Source organism: Lepidochelys olivacea, assembly GCF_965140295.1.
Source record: "Lepidochelys olivacea isolate rLepOli2 genome assembly, chromosome: 8".
Classification (NCBI taxonomy): domain Eukaryota; kingdom Metazoa; phylum Chordata; order Testudines; family Cheloniidae; genus Lepidochelys; species Lepidochelys olivacea.
The window spans coordinates 51971300-51991479 of NC_140418.1; the positions used below are offsets into that span (position 1 = coordinate 51971300).

Here is a 20180-nt window from a genome sequence, read left to right on the forward strand (position 1 = left end):
GTTGAGAAACACTGTTTTAAAGCACTGTCTGGCTGCGAAGTCCTCACCAAAAAGTGTTTTTAAGAAGTAGGTTAATGCATTAAAATTTAAGTATAAAGATACAACAGGGTATATTCATTTCTGAGTGACTTACATTAATAGGTGTCACCAGGCATATGACTCTAAGAATAAAGGACTTCAGTCACTCAAATAATGTAGCCGTCACAGTAAAGATGTGCTTACTGCTGTTATGAAATTAAATCAATGTAAAAATAAGGAAAGAAGTAGAGAGAAACAAGGTTACCAGCTTAGTAAAGCCACCATTAAACATTAGAGTTCTAAATTGGACTTGCTTTTAACACTCCTTTTCTTGTAGAATTTTTTTTTTAAAGCCAAAACATATAGGGATTAATGTGATTTGAAAAATAAATAGAATTCAAAGGCATTAATGGAAAGAAAGCTCTATATCAAACAGTATTTTCGGGGCATATGCAGAGAATACTGTGTGTGCGAGCAAACTCCTTTTCTGTGCACATAGCCATTACTCAAGGCCTTGCAGGTATTCCTTAGAGTATTCCTTTAAGTCCATTGCCCCTCTAAGGGGATCAGTATACAACAGTTTGCTATCTTAAATGGAGTTACCCGCACAGTTCATAACACTGAATTAGTTTTGATTAAAGAATAAAACAAGTTTATTTAACTATAAGGAGATAGGTTGTAAGTGAACAAAAGTATGTCATTAATGTCAGAAATCGTTACAAGAGAGAGAATGATAAATGCTTCCTAGTACTAAGATTTAACAAATTAAGATTTGGTTCAAGGTGAAGTTCCTTACCACATGTTCCTAGTAACATTGCTGACCAAATTGTCAGGCCAGTATCTGCTGCAAAAGTCCAAAGGCTGTTTTTTTATCTTCTTAGATGAAAGAGCAAGAGATGGATAGGGAAAGATCACTTGGGGTGTTTTTGCCCCTCAATTTTATAGCTCAGTCACCCTTTGAAATGCATTTTCCTGAGAGTTACCCCAAGATAAAATTTATTCGCTCTATGAGGATGGAGACAGGGAGTCTGGTGGTGAAAGAGGTTCCATGCTGTTTGTTCCTGTTCCCCTTCCTTGCTAAAGAATGGCCACTTGATAGGTGATTTCCCGTCCACTTGGATGATACCTGGCTAGAGGTGTCAGCTTGTCCTTTGTCTTTGAGAAACTGGTTTACCCAGACTTGTCCGGAAAACACATTTCAGGCCTAATTTCAGCTTATATTTATAACTTTACATATAATGTTTCTACATATATTTCACCATGATGTTATTGACCAGCAAGTTGTTAGTTTTGAAATGATACCGCACAAACTAAGTTCCCTCTAAGCTGCGCAGCAACCTATTAAGCACCGTGCAGACGCTCAGGGCTGCAGTGGGGAGAGATTCCTCTCCCCCAGTCCAGGCTCCAACCCAGCCCCGGCATGGACCTGCCACGGCCAGGGGAGAGGTGCCCCCTCCTCCGCCCCAGCCCGGACAGCTGCGGCCATGGGAGAGGCGGGTCTCTCGTGGCCCCAACCCAGCCCTGGACTGGACCTGCCGTGGCCCTGGGAGAGGTGCCTATCCCGTGGCCCCAGCCCCAGACCTGCCACAGTGGGGAGAGGCACCCCTCCTCCCCCCAGCCCTGGTGCTGCTGCAGGGGGAGAGAGCTGGGGGGAGTCCTCTCTCTCTCCACGGTAGCCCTGGGGCAGCCTGTACCCTAAACCCCTCATCACCTGCCCCACCCCAGAGCTCACACCCTCAGATGGAGTCCCCTCCCACTCTCTGAACCCCCTCTGCCCCACCCCCGCCTCATGAATTTTGTGATGTGCACCACTGAGGAGGTGATGTATCACACATCACCTCCACAGTGGTGCACATCATAAGATTCATTCCGCACATGGGTGGGAAAAATTAGCGGCAACACTGCCCACAAAGCATATCTTGTACAAAGGTTATATTACAATGGTGTGTACAGTGTGAATATAGGGGTGTATGTGGTCACAATGACAGCTCTGTTTGAAACCGTGAAAATACCAAGTGCCTTATTCTTTAATTGCAAAAGGCTTTACCCAAGGGTTCAAATAAATTATTCAAAATTTTTATTTTCTTTTTAATTAAGGAGCACTTATGCTAGGATAAAGTCAAACATTTGGGTATCCAAGTTCCCTAACTGAAACATGTTCTTTTCCTATTATGCTTTTTGTTTTGAATGGTTTGGTTTTATTTGGGAGATGTGCTCACTCATCTTTTTAACTGTTAATTAAATGGTTCGGCTGTTCTTTACTTCAGATTGGCTTTTAAAGCAGTCAGTTACAGGAACTGAAATTAATATGTTCTGATCACTTTATTTGAATTATTGCAGGGCCCAGATACCCCAGTCAACTTGTAGCCTTAGTGTGCTGGGCAGTGTGTAAACACATAGGAAGAGACAGTTTCTTCCCCAAAGAATGTAAGTTCGAAGACCCTGATCCTGCAACCAGAACAGTGTGGGAAAACTTTTGTGATTGTGTGGAGACCCATTGATTCTTCTTTGAGTGATGTCCCTGTGGGTACTCCACTTTAGGTCTCGGTGCGCCCTGTGCCCGTAGTCAGAGATTTAAGGTAGCAGTGCCTGGTTGGGTTGCACATGCATGGTCTCCGTCTCGCACCGCTTCAGGCAGTTAACTGGCGCTATGCGACCAACCCCACCTCAGTTCCTTCTCTACCGCCTTTGGCTGGAGTCGGAGCACTTAGCAGTACCTCGCAGCTTAGGAATAGCTTAGTTTTAGTTCTCAGAATAGTTAGCCTTCCTATTTTATCTCTCTCTCAGAAATGTTATTTTAAATTTTCTTCTTAGGGCTGTAGGTTTCCTTTTCTACCACAACAACGTGGTTGTTGATCTTCCTTCCTTTTATTTTTTATGGGGAGAGTATGCTGCCTGAGGGCCATGCCTGGCTCTGCTGGATTCAAACGCTTGCCTACCTGCAGGTTTTCTATACCTCTTTCAGATGGACACGCTGTGTGTCTGGTGTCTCGGAGAGGCACATATACCGCAGAAGTGCTCGCATTGTCACAATCTGAAAGCTTGCACCAGAAAGGCAAGAGATGTCCAACTGAAACTTCTCCTCATGGAGAAGTCTCTCCAACAAGCATCTGAGCCTGCGGTATGCACCTCACCCGGCCAGAAATCACCATTGGCAGCCTCTTATAAGGGCCCTTCCTCCACTGCATGAGCTCCTGATCAACCCACCAAGAAGGCAGCAAAACAACAGGGTACCATGTCCCCAACTTTGGAATTGGCCAAGAAAAGGTGCTCTGCTCAAGAGCAAACGCTGCTGGTACCAACTGCACCGGCTGTGTCAACGGCCAAAACAGTGGGCCCCTTCGGCACCATCGGTACCAAGAAACTGAAATCTCCCAAGCAGCCGAGCTTGGTCACAGGTACCAAGGGGAAACAAAACTCCATGCAGTGGTACCGTCAGCCATGAAAAGGGAATCGGTACCAAGCACTTCATTAACTCTGATGCTAATGCTGCCACCTACTGTGACCATCGCGCACTCTAGTCACACACTGGTGCCGACAAGCAATTTCCAGCATGCGGTACCGTTTCCTACCACACAAACGGTACTGATACCAGACACGTCGCAGCAATTCCTCCGCCACAGGAACCTCTCTGTTTTGTCAGTACCGGAGTTTCCCATCCTTGGCGCACCAATGATACCTTGGTACCTGCAGCACTTAGTCAACTCAGTTCTCCACCTCTGCTCCACAGTTCTTCAGTGATGATGAGGATGGAGATGAGGATGAGGGGCAGTCTCCACCACATTCCTCCCCCGTGGCTGCTCCTACCATGCACACCCCTAAGTGCACAAGCTACTCAACATACCTTCCCAACCAGCCCTGGTACAGGCAGCCCTGGATGCCCACTATGCCCTTCCATCCACAGTGGCCTTTTTGGAACCCGTGGGCTACATATCCACAACAACAGCGGGGCATACCTGTTGGCCTTTCCACAGCTGACATATGTCATGCACCTTTATTGATGCCACAAGGCCCACCCAGCACCTCTGACCAGGGAGTTCAAGTGGAGGAGGAGGAATTCTCTGATCCAGACAATCCACCTGAAGTCCGTGCCTCATCCTCACCAGATGACACTATTATGTCCCCACCTCCCACCACAGGTGATGATTTTAAACAATTTCAAGACCTCTACAAGAGGGTTGCCACTGGAAGAAGTCCAGGAATCGCAACACAAACTAGTTGACATACTGCACCCATCAACTTCATCTAAAATCGCCCTTCCCATGAATGATGTGATTATGGACCCTGTGAAGTTGCTCTGGCAAACTCCTGCAACAATTCCACCTACCTGTAATAGGTCTGATAAAAAATACTACATACTGCATATGGCTCTGAATTCCCTTTTTTCGCATCCGACACTGAATTCATTGGTGATTGACGCAGTCAATGAATGGGGTAGGCAACAGTGCTACAGAAACACTCCAAATGACAAAAACTGGAATCTTTTCAGCCACAAAGCATAGTCTGCTGCAACCTTACTCTGATGGGTTTGGTCATATAAACTCCCTCAAAACTGTCACTAGATGTGCCGGGATACCATTGAGAGCAAACCCCCCCTGCCAGAGAAGGCTTCTCTCCTCTCCCATCTTGCTGAGTTAGACACTCCAGTCAGCTACAGCATAGACCAAGAGGTTGGGCTACGCCCCCCTGCAGTACATAGTAACTAAGATTCACTTAGCCCAGGGGCTTCTCAGTTAACAGGGACTTTCCCAGCACCCAGTATTCAGTCTTTCTGGGAGCCTAAACCCCAAATAAATCCGTTTTACTCTGTATAAAGCTTACACAGGGTAAACTCATAAATTGTCCACGCTCTGTAACACTGATAAAGATGCACAGCTGTTTGCTTCCCCAGGTATTAATTACTTACTCTGGGTTAATTAATAAGCACCAGTGATTTTATTAAGTATAAAAAGTATGATTTAAGTGGTTCCAAGTAATAACAGACGGAACAAAGTAAGTTACCAAGCAAAATAAAACAAAACATGCAAGTCTAAGCCTACTACAGTAGGAAACTGAATACAGGTAAATCTGACCCTCAGAGATGTCCCAATAAGCTTCTTTCACAGACTGGACTTCTTCCTAGTCTGGGCCCAATCCTTTTCAGACCAACGTAGTAGTTTATGGCCTGGGTCCAGCAATCACTCACACCCCCATAGTTGCTGTCCTTTGTTTCAGTTTCTTTCAGGCATCTCTTTGGGGTGGAGAGGCCATCTCTTGAGCCAGCTGAAGACAAAGTGTAGGGGCTTCCAGGGTCTTTTATATTCTCTCTCTTGTGGGTGGAAATCCCTTCATTCTTCTGTGCAAAATCACAGCAACAAGATGGAGTTTGTAGCCACGTGAGCAAGTCACATGTCCATGAACGATTCAGCTTTTTGCAGGCCAACGCCATTGTTTACATGTTAGTTTGAACATTCCCAGGAAAGCTCAGATGCGGATTGGCGTCTCCCAAAATCCATTGGGACTTTGTTTTGTTTCTTGATTGGGCACTTACTGAGAATAGTCCTTTGTCAAGAAGCTGACCAAATGCTTCACTGATGCTGCTTAGAATCAAGCACATCAAGATACAAGTACATAACCAATATTCATAACTTCAAATACAAAAATGATACACACATACAGACAACATAATCATAACTGGCAAATTACAACCTTTCCATAGACACCTTACTTGATCTCCTTTGTACAAGATTTGGTGCAACTGTAGGACCTTGGTTGCAACAATGATCTATACGGTCACAGTTCATGTCAATAACGTCATACTTACAATTGAGAATTGCCAACTATGAGGCCTTATTGGCAAAGTATGACCACAACAACTATGCAAGTCTCTCTGAATTTACTGCCTTAATTCCAGATGATAGATAAGAACACTACAAATCACTCATAGATTCATAGATATTTAGGTCAGAAGGGACCATTATGATCATCTAGTCTGACCTCCTGCACAATGCAGGCCACAGAATTTCACCCACCACTCCTAAAAAAGACCTCACACCTATATCTGTGCTATTGAAGTCCTCAAATTGTAGTTTGAAGACCTCAAGGAGCAGAGAATCCTCCAGCAAGTGACCCGTGCCCCATGCTACAGAGGAAGGCGAAAAACCTCCAGGGCCTTCCAATCTGCCCTGGAGGAAAATTCCTTCCCGACCCCAAATATGGCGATCAGCTAAACCCTGAGCATATGGGCAAGATTCATCAGCCAGATACTACAGAAAATTCTTTCCCCGGTAACTTGGATCTTACCCCATCTAAAAACCCATCACAGGCCATTGGGCCTATTTACCATGAATATTTAATTACCAAAACCATGTTATCCCATCATACCATCTCCTCCATAAACTTATCGAGTTTAATCTTAAAGCAAGATAGATCTTTTGCCCCCACTACTTCCCTCGGAAGGCTATTCCAAAACTTCACTCCTCTGATGGTTAGAAACCTTCGTCTAATTTCTAATCTAAATTTCCTAGTGGCCAGTTTATATCCATTTGTTCTTGTGTCCACATTGGTACTGAGTTTAAATAATTCCTCTCCCTCTCTGGTATTTATCCCTCTGATATATTTATAGAGAACAATCATATCTCCCCTCAACCTTCTTTTAGTTAGGCTAAACAAGCCAAGCTCCCTGAGTCTCCTTTCATAAGACAAGTTTTCCATTCCTCGGATCATCCTAGTAGCCCTTCTCTGTACCTGTTCCAGTTTGAATTCATCCTTCTTAAACATGGGAGACTAGAACTGCACACAGTATTCCAGGTGAGGTCTCACCAGTGCCTTATATAACGGTACTAAAACCTCCTTATCCCTACTGGAAATACCTCTCCTGATGCATCCCAAGACGACATTAGCTTTTTTCACAGCCATATCACATTGGCAGCTCATAGTCATCCTATGATCAACCAATACTCCAAGGTCCTTTTCCTCCTCTGTTACTTCTAGTTGATGCGTCCCTAGCTTATAACTAAAATTCTTGTTATTAATCCCTAAATGCATGACCTTACACTTCTCACTATTAAATTTCATCCTATTCCTATTACTCCAGTTTACAAGGTCATCCAGATCCTCCTGTAGGGTATCCCTGTCCTTCTCTAAATTAGCAATACCTCCCAGCTTTGTATCATCTGCAAACTTTATTAGCACACTCCCACTTTTTGTGCCCAGGTCAGTAATAAAAAGATTAAATAAGATTGGTCCCAAAACTGATCCTTGAGGAACTCCACTGGTAACCTCCCTCCAACTTGACAGTTCACCTTTCAGTAGGACCTGTTGTAGTCTCCCCTTTAACCAATTCCCTATCCACCTTTCAATTTTCCTATTGATGCCCATCTTATCCAATTTAACTAATAATTCCCCATGTGGCACAGTATCAAACGCCTTACTAAAATCTAAGTAAATTAGATCCACTGCGTTTCCTTTATCTAAAAAATCTGTTACTCTCTCAAAGAAGGAGATCAGGTTGGTTTGGCACGATCTACCTTTTGTAAAACCATGTTGTATTTTGTCCCATTTACCATTGACTTCAATGTCCTTAACTACCTTCTCCTTCAAAATTTTTTCCAAGACCTTGCATACTACAGATGTCAAACTAACAGGCCTATAATTACTTGGATCACTTTTTTTCCCTTTCTTAAAAATAGGAACTATGTTAGCAATTCTCCAATCATACGGTACAACCCCTGAGTTTACAGATTCATTAAAAATTCTTGCTAATGGGCTTGCAATTTCTTGTGCCAATTCTTTTAATATTCTTGGATGAAGATTATCTGGGCCCCCCGATTTAGTCCCATTAAGCTGTTTGAGTTTCGCTTCTACCTCAGATATGGTGATGTCTACCTCCATATCCTCATTCCCATTTATCATGCTACCATTATCCCTAAGATCCTCTTTAGTCTTATTAAAGACTGAGGCAAAGTATTTGTTTAGATATTGGTCCATGCCTAGATTATCCTTGACCTCCACTCCATCCTCAGTTTTTAGCGGTCCCACTTCTTCTTTCTTTGTTTTCTTCCTATTTATATGACTATAGAACCTTTTATTATTGGTTTTAATTCCCTTTGCAAGGTCCAACTCTACTTGACTTTTAGCCTGTCTCACTTTATCCCTACATATTCTGACCTCAATAAGGTAGCTTTCCTTACTGATCCCTCCCTTCTTCCACTCCCTATATGCTTTCTGCTTTTTCTTAATTACCTCTCTAAGATGCTTGCTCATCCAGCTTGGTCTACAACTCCTGCCTATGAATTTTTTCCCCTTTCTTGGGATGCAGGCTTCCGATAGCTTCTGCAGCTTTAATTTAAAATAATCCCAGGCCTCCTCTACCTTTAAACCCATAAATTCTTCAGTCCAATCCACTTCCCTAACTAATTTCCTTAATTTTTGAAAGTCAGCCCTTTTGAAATCAAAAACCCTAGTTGCAGATTTATTTTTGTTAATCCTTCCATTCAATTTGAACTGAATTAGCTCATGATCACTTGAGCCAAGATTATCCCCTACAACCATTTCCTCTATGAGGTCCTCATTACTCACCAAGACCAAATCTAAAATGGCATCCCCTCTAGTCGGTTCAGCAACTACTTGCTGAAGGAATCCATCAGCTATCGCATCTAGGAAAATCTGAGCCCTATTATTATTACTAGCACTCGTCCTCCAGTCTATATCTGCGAAGTTAAAGTCTCCCATGATCACACAGTTTCCATTAGTATTTACTTTATTAAAAACATTAAAAAGGGCTCTATCCATATCCAAATTAGATCCCGGCGGTCTATAGCACACCCCAAGCACTATCCCAGGGGAGGCTCTAATAGTTTTCTTCCCCAATTTAATTGTTGCCCAGACAGACTCAGTCATATCCATTTCATCGCTTCTTATTTCTTTACATTCTATCTCATCATTGATATACAGTGCTACTCCACCACCTTTACCTTTATTTCAGTCTTTCCTAAACAGCACATACCCTTCAATACCTGTAGCCCAGTCATGACTACTATTCCACCAGGTCTCTGTTATACCTATAATATCTGGTTTCACTTCCTGCACCAGTAACTCTAGTTCCTCCATTTTGTTACCTAGGCTCCTTGCATTAGTGTACAAACATCTTAATTTTTGCTGTTTGGCCTCACTCACATTCTGTACCCTATTAGGCACGGTTATTTTACTACCAGTATAACCTATTAGACTTGTATCTACACTACCCTTCCTCCTACCTACAGCTGTATCCACTCTTACTTCATTTTCTTTCCACTCTATGCTAAATTCTGGCTCTTCACAAAAGGTCAAGTCATAACCAGAACAGCGTTACAAGCTGCCTTGATTCAGCAGATTCAGCTGCGAGATCCATAGCAACTGCAGTTGTCATGAGATGAGCCTTCTGGTTCCATCTATCTGGATTCCCAAAGCTGGTACAGTTGATGTGGAGGACTTACCATTTGAGGGATCCAAACTTTTCATGGACAAAACTGACTGGTTGTTACACACTCTTAAGGACTCAGTGGCAACATTGCAATCTCTGGACATCCACACACCTAAGATCAAAAGACACAAGACGACAGGGCAGTTATCAAGTCCCTAAATGAGTCCAATCTCCCCACCCCTTATGCACACCGCAATAGATACTACGACCAGCAGGGTCGGAAGCAAAAAACCTTGAGGAAACTGCAACCTGTTCCTTTGAATACTATTTTGTAACCATCAACTGCCAGACGACAAATTTGAGGCCTTGGTCAAATTCCATCTCTTTCAACACTGGAACCATCTACACCTTTCAAGACCTTTAGAGATGGCCTGAACCCATTTTACCTAATCTGGCAGAGTATTACATCAGACAGATGGTGTCAAGGTTCCTTCCCCACTCTGAACTCTAGGGTACAGATGTGGGGACCTGCATGAAAAACCCTCTAAGCTTATTTTACCAGCTTAGATTAAAACTTCCCCAAGGTACAAACTATTTTACCTTTTGTCCCTGGAACTTATTGCTGCCACCACCAAGCGTCTAACAAAAATAACAGGGAAAGAGCCCACTTGGCAATGTCTTTGCCCCAAGATCCCTCCAAGCCCTACATCCCCTTTCCTGGGGAGGGCTTGATAAAAATCCTCACCAATTTGCATAGGTGAACCCAGACCCAAACCCTTGGATCTTAAGAACAAGGAAAAAGCAATCAGGTTCTTAAAAGAAGAATTTTAATTAAAGAAAAAGTGAAAGAATCACCTCTGTGAAATCAGGATGGTAAATACCTTACAGGGTAATCAGATTCAAAACTTAGAGAATCTCTCTAGGCAAAACCTTAACTTACAAAAAGATACAAAAACAGGAATATACAGTCCATTCAGCACAACTTATTTTATCAGCTATTTAAACAAAACAGAATCTAATGCATATCTAACTAGATTGCTTATTTACTCTTAACAGGAGTTCTGACCTGCATTCCTGCTCTGGTCCCAGCAAAAGCAACACACAGACTGAGAGAACCCTTTGTCCCCCCTCCTCCCCCCCAAGCTTTGAAAGTATCTTGTCTCCTCATTGGTCATTTTGGTCAGGTGCCAGCGAGGTTATCTTTAGCTTCTTAACCCTTTACAGGTGAAAGGGTTTTTCCTCTGGCCAGGAGGGATTTAAAGGTGTTTACCTTTCCCTTTATATTTATGACAGATGGTTATTAGAAATTATCAAAACTGGTTACTCCATTCCCCTTACCTCCAAACAGTCTACCCACCCCTCTTCCATGTCTCTCTTCAGGGACCCCTCTCCTGAGCATCTACTGCAAGAAGAGGTAGACCGCCTCATGTCTCTGGGAGGAGTAGAATGCGTACCATCCGAGTATAGAGGGAAGGGGTTCTATTTCCACTTTTTGCTCACACAGAAAAAAACAGGAGGTTGGAGGCCTATCCTCGACCTATGGCGACTCAACAAATTTGTGAAAACACAGTAATTCAAAATAATCACGCTGAGCACCATTATCCCAGTGTTAGAAAGAGAGGGGACTGGTTCTCAGTCCTCAATCTCCAGGATGCATATTTTCATATATCCATCTATACCTCACATTGAAAATTCATACGATTTGCAATAGGACAGGACCATTTCCAATACAAAGTGCTACCCTTTGGCCTTTCCACTGCGCCTCGAGTATTCTCAAAGGCATACCGGACCCTCGCTAGAACGCACTTCTATATAGCGCGAATTTGCATATAACGCGGTCGCGGCCATGGATCCTAAATTTAATTACTTTACTTGCAATTCATTTTAATGCAGTTGCTGCTATAACGAGGTCCCCGTGTTAACGCTGTACCGTACATGGATCCCAAATCCTGAGTTCTAGCGATGGTCCGGTGTACTTGCCGTGGTAGCTGCCTGTCTACGCAGAGAGGGAATCATGATTTTTCCCTACCTGGACAACTGTCTATTGAAAGCACTAACAAGACAGGTAGCCCTAAATCCACCGAACACACAATAACCCTGATCACCAAGTTAGGCCTTCAGATAAACATGCAAAAAATCCACTCTAACACCAGTTCAACACCTGGAATTTTATGGCAGTGGACCTCAGCTCCCTAGAGGCAACAGCCTCACTTACCAACAAAACAATTTCTGACTCTAACCAATTTGATCTTTACAGTACAAAACAGCCCGTAAGTGTCTGCCAGAACTTGCCTACAAATTCTAGGCCACATGGCTAGCACAACCTTTGTTGTCCGACACACAAGATTACATGTGCAGTGCCTACAAGCCTGGCTCCAAACAAATTATGTCCCACACAAGCACAGTATAAACAAGCTCACCATGCTAGAGACAGTCAAAGGTTCTCTTTTGTGGTGGACCAACCCAGAAAACGTCTACAGAGGGGTGCCCTTCCTACCGAATCCACCGTCGATCACCATTACCACGGATGCTTCCCTTCTAGGATGGGGAGCACATCTGCAACCACACTCTATACTGGGTCGATGGTCCACAACAGTGTCTTATCTCCATATAAACCTACTAGAACTGCAGGCAGTTCGAAACACTTGTTCCCACTTCCTACCGCTAATCAGAGACAAGATGGTACAGATTCTCACGGGCAATGTAGCTTGTATGTTCTACTTAACAGATAAGGGGGAGTGCGATCACACTCCCGCTGTGTGGAAGCCATGTGCTTTGGCACTGGTGCATCAAGCACAATGTATTATGGCTTCATACCTTCCTGGCTGCTTGAACACAATGACAGATACCCTAAGCAGGAAGTTTTACCAGGACCATGAGTAGGAGCTGAACACGCCAGTACTCCTAGACATTTTCCGAACGTGGGGTGGGGTTTTCCAACTATGGATCTTTTTGCAACTGTGCAAAACACCAAATGCCCCCAGTTCTGCTCCATGCTATCTGGGCAATGCCTTTCTCATCAAATGGAATGCTCTCTTACTATACGCCTTCCCTCCCACCCCCCTCCTAGCCACGTGCTTCACAAGATCAAATGAGACAGATCCAGAGTGATCCTAATAGCTCCCACAAGGTCACGACAAACATGGTACCCTTACCTCCTCCACATGGCTGTTTGCCCACCACGCACACTGTCGCTTCTACCTTGGCTACTATCACAAGACGCAGATCGCGTCATCTATCCAGATCCCAAATGACTCCATCTCAAAGTGTGGTTGCTGCATGACTTTTAGACTCTGAAATGACATGTTCTGCAGATGTACAAAACATCTTTTGAACAGTTGTAGGACAACTACCAGACTCACATACATACATAAGTGGAGGCAAATTGACTCATGGTGCTGACACAAACAGACGGAACCTCTCTCAGCCCCTTTATCTCTTATTCTAGACTACTTCCTGGAACTCAAACTGACTGCCATTTCCATGAGTTCCATTCGTATCCATCTATCAGCCATCACAGCGTTCCATCATAAAGTACATGGATTCTCTACTTTTATGCATCTGTTCACTAAACGTTTTCTTAAGGGCCTATCCAATTCCTACCTGGATATTTGGAATTCCACTGCAGCATGGGACCTCAACTTAGTCCTCCATGCCCTCACTGGCCCTCCCTTTGATCCCATGCTACAAGCTCCCCCCTACATCTTTCCATGAAGGTTGCATTCCTAGTGGCCACTACATTCGCCAGAAGGGTTGGAGAACTGTCAGCTCTCATGGCTTACCCTCCTTACACAATCTTTTGCAAAGATAAAGTAGCTCTCAGATCACATCCCAAGTTCCTATCTAAAGTTGTCTCATCCTTTCACCTCAACCAACCAATACACTTACAGACATTTTTTCCTAAACCACATGTGGACAAATGACAGTCCAGATTACACACCCTGGATGTTCGCAGGGCTATCACCTTCTACATTGATGGAACAAAATCTTTCCGCAGATCTCCAAAACTGTTTGTTTCAATCACTGAATGATCAAACGGTAACGCCATTTCCAAACAGCGTCTATCCAAATGAATATCAGACTGCATAAAACTGTGCTACCTCCAGCATGAACAACAATCTGCATGAGGATCTGCACGCGTTCTACCAGAGGCCTATCAGCCTCCATAGCATTTCTTAATAATATTCCCATCATTGAAATCTGTAGGGCCACAACCTGAGCCTCTCCACACACATTTACCCAATATTATGCTTTGCAACAACATGCATCTTCTGATACTCTATTCATAGAATCATAGAATAACAGAGTTGGAAGGGACCTCTGGAGGCCATCTAGTCCAACCCCCTGCCCAGAGCAGGACCAATCCCAACTAAATCATCCCAGCCAGGGCTTTGTCAAGCCTGACCTTAAAAACTTCTAAGGAAGAGGATTCCACCACCTCCCTAGGTAATGCATTCCAGTGTTTCACCACCCTCCTAGTGAAAAAGTTTTTCCTAATCTGCAACCTAAATCTCCCCCACTGCAACTTGAGACCATTACTCCTTGTCCTGTCCTCTTCTACCACTGAGAATAGTCTAGATCCATCCTCTTTGGATCTACCTTTCAGATAGTTAAAAGCAGCTATCAAATCCCCCCTCATTCTTCTCTTCCGTAGACTAAACATCCCCAGTTCCCTCAGCCTCTCCTCATAAGTCATGTGTTCCAGTCCCCTAATCATTTTTGTTGCCCTTCGCTGGACTCTCTCCAATTTTTCCGCATCCTTCTTGTAGTGTGAGTCCCAAAACTGGACACAGTACTCCAGATGAGGCCTCACCAATGTCGAATAGAGGGGAACGATCACATCCCTCGATCTGCTGGCAGTGCCCCTACTTATACACCCAAAATGCCATTTGCCTTCTTGGCAACAAGGGCACACTGTTGACTCATATCCAGCTTCTCGTCCACTGTCACCCCTAGGTCCTTCTCTGCAGAACTGCTGCCTAGCCATTCGGTCCCTAGTTTGTAGCAGTGCATTGGATTCTTCCGTCCGAAGTGCAGGACTCTGCACTTGTCCTTGTTGAACCTCATCAGATTTCTTTTGGCCCAATCCTTCAATTTGTCTAGGTCCCTCTGTATCCTATCCCTACCTTCCAGCGTATCTACCACTCCTCCCAGTTTAGTGTCATCTGCAAACTTGCTGAGGGTGCAATCCACACCATCCTCCAGATCATTAATGAAGATATTGAACAAAACCGGCCCCAGGACCGACCTTTGGGGCACTCCGCTAGACACCGGCTGCCAACTAGACATGGAGCCATTGATCACTACCCGTTGAGCCCGACAATCTAGCCAACTTTCTACCCACCTTGTAGTGCATACATCCAGCCCATATTCAGACCTACTGTACTTTCATCTGCTATGACTTCCACTCTGAAGCGCCTTCCTTCCAGTGGTGGGCACTGCTCTGAAGTCACCTAAAGTGGAGCACCCACAGGGACATCACTCAAAGAAGAAGAGAACATTACTCACCTTGTGCGGTAACAGAGGTTCTTCAAGATGTGTCCCCGTGTGGGTGCTCCACTACCCTCCCTCCTCACTTCTGCTTTGGAGTTTTATTACTTTACTCTGCAGTGGAGAAGGAACGGGTTAGGGTTAGGCTATGTACTTGTATCTCAGTGTTTTTGATTCTAAGCATTTGGTCAGCTTCTTGAGAAAGGACTATTCAGAATAAGTGCCCAATCAAGAAACACTTAACTGACAATGGACTTTGGGAGATGCCAGTCCACTAAAGGACTCTATTGATGTGACTTATACACTCAGGGGCCCAAAATCAAGTGTAAAAGGCACAAATTTAGATTCCCATCAAAGTTATACTTGCCTCTGAATTAGACACATGGTATTTTAAAACACTTTTTATATCTCCTACAATTGGGCCTGGAAAGACCTGTTTTAAGCTGTAATTAAAAATTCAGCTTAAATTATACAAAGTACATGACGACACCACCCCAAATAGAGAAATTGCAATGAAACATATCAAACAGAAGAGGAAAAGATGCAGAATAAAAGTTAGAAATACCCAAAGGAGGGAAGTTTGGTGGGGAAACAAAATAAGAAGAAACAAGCTCACAATCCAGTGTCCTTTGGCAAATACACCAAGCTAAGTAGACTTCTGTTTCCTTCCACTCAGCTGCATAAATGTACAATGCTTTAAAGGACAAGCATTAGGGAGCCACAAGGAAATCTTTAGTAATATATTTTCTACCCCAGATATAGTCTTATTTTGTGAATCCGTTTATTTCATGTGTTCTTTTTAAGATTCTGCATTGTGTATATGTGACATAATAGCAATAATATAGCTCTTTGCATCTTTAAAGCACTGAATTGTGTTCAGTAGGTAGGCAAAACAACATTTAAAAAAGCTTTTAAAAAAATTGTTCTCCCACTGGAAACAAAAATAGTGAGAGTGAGAAAATGGGTAACAACAGGGTTGTCCAAACCCCTCTTGGAAACCTGTACACTCTTCTCCCTCTTCTTTTATTCTTTCCTCCCTCAAGAGCCCTGTGTTTTGTGTCGCCCATCCCTTCCGGCCCTGAAGGACTGCATACAGTTCTTCGGAGTCCTGTGGATTTTAATGCTCAATCTCCTAGAGCAGTGCTGCCCAACCTTGTGTTGGCCAAACAGATTTTACATATTTTAATAAGATTTAAAGTCACCCCTGTTGACTTATTTTAAGTTCAGCTTGTTTCATATGTATTTAGATAGTTTGTTTCTATGTACAGTATTGTCTCTTTGCACACTTTTGTAAACTAAAATGATGTAAACATGACGACAAAACGATAATGAAACAGCCATTAGTATATTGTGTTGAAGCAGGCCACTGACCTTATGAAATGCTCTGGTGGGCCGTAGTTTGGGCACTGCTGTCCTAAGGGGATTCTTGAAGAATGATACAATGTGCTCCCTCCACATATCGGCTGATTTTTTTTTTTAATTCCAATTTTTATTATTAAAAATCCTCCTGAACTTTAAGGTAAGGAAATATTATAATTTATATGCCTATTCTATGACCCTTGCTATCAAATATTTAAGGACAATATTTATTACTACTTTGTGGTGGCTTCTGCATATTCCCGCTTGTGATATCAAGGTTCTTGTGCCATGTGCTTCCAAAAAATTCTAGAGAGCAATAACTGTTGTGACCTTTACTCCCTCTCTGCTTGTTCAGAATTCCGAATGTATGAAAGGAAGTGTCCCTTTTGTCTGCTGAAGGTGCACACAAACTTGAATTCGCTCAGTGCCTTAGATACTTCCCTCATCATCAGTTCTTGTTTTTCTGCATTTTTGGGAATTATTTTTGTTGTTAGTTACTTAGTTAGTGAGCTTAAAAAGAAAGCCAAGGGTGCTCATACGTCATGAGCATTGCCTGGGCCTGTGAAGAGTGGGAGAGCCCCCTGAAATCTTGGTTGACAAGGTAAGTTCTTTAGGCCCAGTCAACTAAGGGCAGGTCTACACTACTGCGTAAATCAATCTAGCTTGCGTCACTCAGGAGTATGAAAAAGATCCCCGCACCCCACCACGAGTGATGCAAGTTACAGTGACCTAAGCTGTCCACACTGATGCTATGTCAGTGGGAATGCTGTCTTGCCAACAAAGCTTCCGCCTCTCGCGAAGGTGGAGTAATTATGCCAACTCCTTTTTATACTGAATTTGTACATATACTTAAAGTTTCAGCTGTTAAGACCAAGCAATTTGTAAGTTAAAGGGATCTGAAAAAAAAAATTGAGTAGGTGCACATTTCAAAAGGAGGTCATTTGAAATGACTTCAGATTCCAGAAGTGATAACCAGAAAATTAACCGTAGGAGAAACTGGCATAAATTTTCTGATTATATACCTAATTTTCAGACTTGACTATGGGATTTAGTCACCATTGTCACTGCAGATCTCAGTACTGTGGAGCTGCCAACAACACCTCCATATGTTTGCATTTATATATTAGTCTTTACAGGGGCTTGATGGGGGTGGAGTCCCAGGAGCGGGGCGGTCAGGGGACAAGGAGCAGAGGGGTTGGATGGGTCGGGAGTTCTGAGGGGGAGAGTCAGGAGGCAGGAAGTGGGAGGAGGCAGATGGGGGCGGGGGCCAGGTTACCCGGCCCTCCATTCAGTTTTGCAGCCACGATGTAGCCAAAAACTTTGCTCACCCCTGGGGTAGGGAATAAACTAGATGACTTGTTCAGGTCCCTTCCAGCCCTATATTTCTATGATTTTAATAAGCATATCAGTTAAATCATTGCTGGTGCTAGCCCAATGGGGGCCCTAAGCAGGAATATTTCCTCCCCATCACACAGAACACATACTAATAATTAATAGGGAGCCCCTAATAGGGAGCTACTTGGGACCCTAAGCAATTGCTTAGTCTGCTTATGCATAGTGCCGGCTCTGGGTTAAATTCAGTTAACTTAAAGTTAATTAAGGGTTTCTGAATCAGCGTTGGCTTTTAAGATATTGGAGACTTTCAGTGAAATTAGTGTGGAGCTAGTGGACTAAGTTCCAGTCTACTCCTGTATGTGTTTGCTGTATGTGAAGCTGCATCTGTTCATCATGACAGTGAATTACCACATTTTGTGTTGTGATGGCACCTAAAGAAGCAAGTCTTTTTAAATGCTCATCAGGTTGGGCATGAAATAGACAGATGAAAATTTGGGACTGTTGCAATAATTTTGAGAACACTTCTCCCCTTTAGCCTTTGGATATTGCAGATATCTAGAACCAGTCTTCTTCCAAATCCATATCTCCTACATTTTTTATCTGTAACTCTTAAGTCATTCCTAAAGTGAGCACCTTCTATGTAGCGTTTGTTATAGATTTATTTCTGCCTAATCTCTCTCATAGAAATTATAAGGAAAAAAATGTCACAGTTGGGACAATAAGACTACAGATGGTACAAACTGAGGAATAAAATAGTTGGTTTCAAAGTATTATGCCTTCTGGTTTTAGGTAGCAGTGATGGTTCAGAACTTAGTGAAGAGACTTCGTGGCCAGCATTTGAAAGGTAAGAAAAACTGCTACATCTAAACCTATATCTCCAACTCCATTCAGACCTCACTAGTTAAACCTATCACTCAACTCCTTGCAAATGAAGTGTAATGTTAGTGGTATGTAGGAGTCAATTATATAATAAACTGAGTAACAGCCATTGCTTCTAGAGTACAGTGTACCCTTTGGTTCTTGTCAAGCCAGCTTAGGGGGCAGCACCTTCTGGTTATCAGCTAACAGAGAGCTTTGTCACATTACTGGCTTGTTGCTCAACTTTGTCTCCTGAATTAACTGGACCACCACCAAACCCCTGACAGATTTACTTTTCATGAATACTGGCATCATTGTGTGCCTTTCCTGTTTCAACATCTTCACTAGCCCTGAGACCTCCTCTATGTATCTCTTGTATTCCTGTTTCCCTGCATTCCCACCAAAGTCCTGCTGCTCTGGCTGCTCCTTCCTCTGCTGCCTGCTCTCTCCTATTCCCCCCTCCAGCTCCTGATTACTCCTCTGTCTGCAACTTGGGAAAATTCTGAAGCAATCCCAGCTATCACTACCTATCCTATGTAATGTAGACTTTTATATCATGCTCATTACCATAGTATATGAACACTATCCAGGTGTCATTGACCACTGTAATCCAACCCCCCAAGTATTCAAGAGTGAGATGAGGTGTTAAATAGTTACAGTTGAAAATAGTAAAAATTGGAAACCTAATGTTTTCCTGCAAGCTATTAAGTTGAACCATGAATAAAGTGTACTGAGCCCACTACCTATTCACCCAACAGTCTGCTGGTAACATGGATTATAATTCTCTCTCTCTCTTTCTCTCTCTCTCTCTCATATTCAGGGAACCCATCAATCTGGAAACTGACTGGGGTAACCATGCCCACATGTATGCATGGAGACATGGATAGAAATTTTGGCCTAAGGACTTTGTTTATAGCCAGGAACTGTATCCCTTCCCAGTAGTCTGCCTCTGTCTTGTAAAAGCAGTTCAGATTTTACAAAGTTCCTTATGGAGAGAGATTTAAGTTGTGCTTTGTACCAAAGGTGTACTCTTCAATACCATCTCTTCCTATAAAATCTGTTATTTCCATGGAAGGAGTCCCTAAGCATCCAGTGGATGAGAGGCTAGAACAGTCTCTTCAGAGAAGCAGACTACTCCTGGGCTACCCTACATGCACCTATAGCATACAGCATCATTTAGAGATTCCCTGAAGTGCTCAAGTCATCTATATTGATATTTAAACAGAACAAAGTCAGAAAGAAGAGGATCTGGAACTTGCATATAATCAATTCCTATATGTGATGCAGCTTGTGATATCACAAGGTTTTCTTTCTGCTCTTCCTACTGTGCTCCACTCTTGCCAGGAAGTGCATTTGAGTAGGGTCCTGAGATGTGGGTATCATATTGAGTGTCCATTTGATTCAAATTCCCTTTGATCCCCAAAAATCATATAGGAAAGCCTTAGATACAGTGGTGAAAGAAGTCATGGATCTGAGTAAGCTTCCTCTGGCCCAAGGAAGACAAAAATTTCTTCCTCAAGGGCAAAAAACTTAGATTCTAGCAAAACATCAGAACTAATCCTTTCTTGTCTCCAAAGGAAAAGACTACTTCTCATGGCCCTTATCTCAAGAATCCAGAAGAAAGCAGATTATCTCCAGTCCCTCTCCCAATAAATAATGAGAATTGGATGGATCAGACTCTCTCCCCAATTGAGGGCAAGTTGAAAAGTTTGCTGCAGGTCTGGGCTGGAACTATCCA

General features: G+C 43.2%; 1 protein-coding gene across 3 annotated transcripts in view; it reads left to right on the forward strand.

Moving 5' to 3' along the window:
* Positions 1 to 20180, forward strand: part of RALGPS2 (Ral GEF with PH domain and SH3 binding motif 2) — a 284167-nt gene that overhangs the window by 219351 nt on the left and 44636 nt on the right. For 2 of the 3 annotated variants that reach the window (XM_084635740.1, XM_084635741.1), the window contains exon 14: positions 18374 to 18428. In XM_084635740.1, the coding sequence (XP_084491866.1) occupies positions 18374 to 18428 (55 nt within the window). Of the gene's footprint in view, positions 1 to 18373; positions 18429 to 19262; positions 19308 to 20180 lie in introns of all 3 variants that reach the window. The other variant, XM_084635739.1, reaches the window with a different exon arrangement.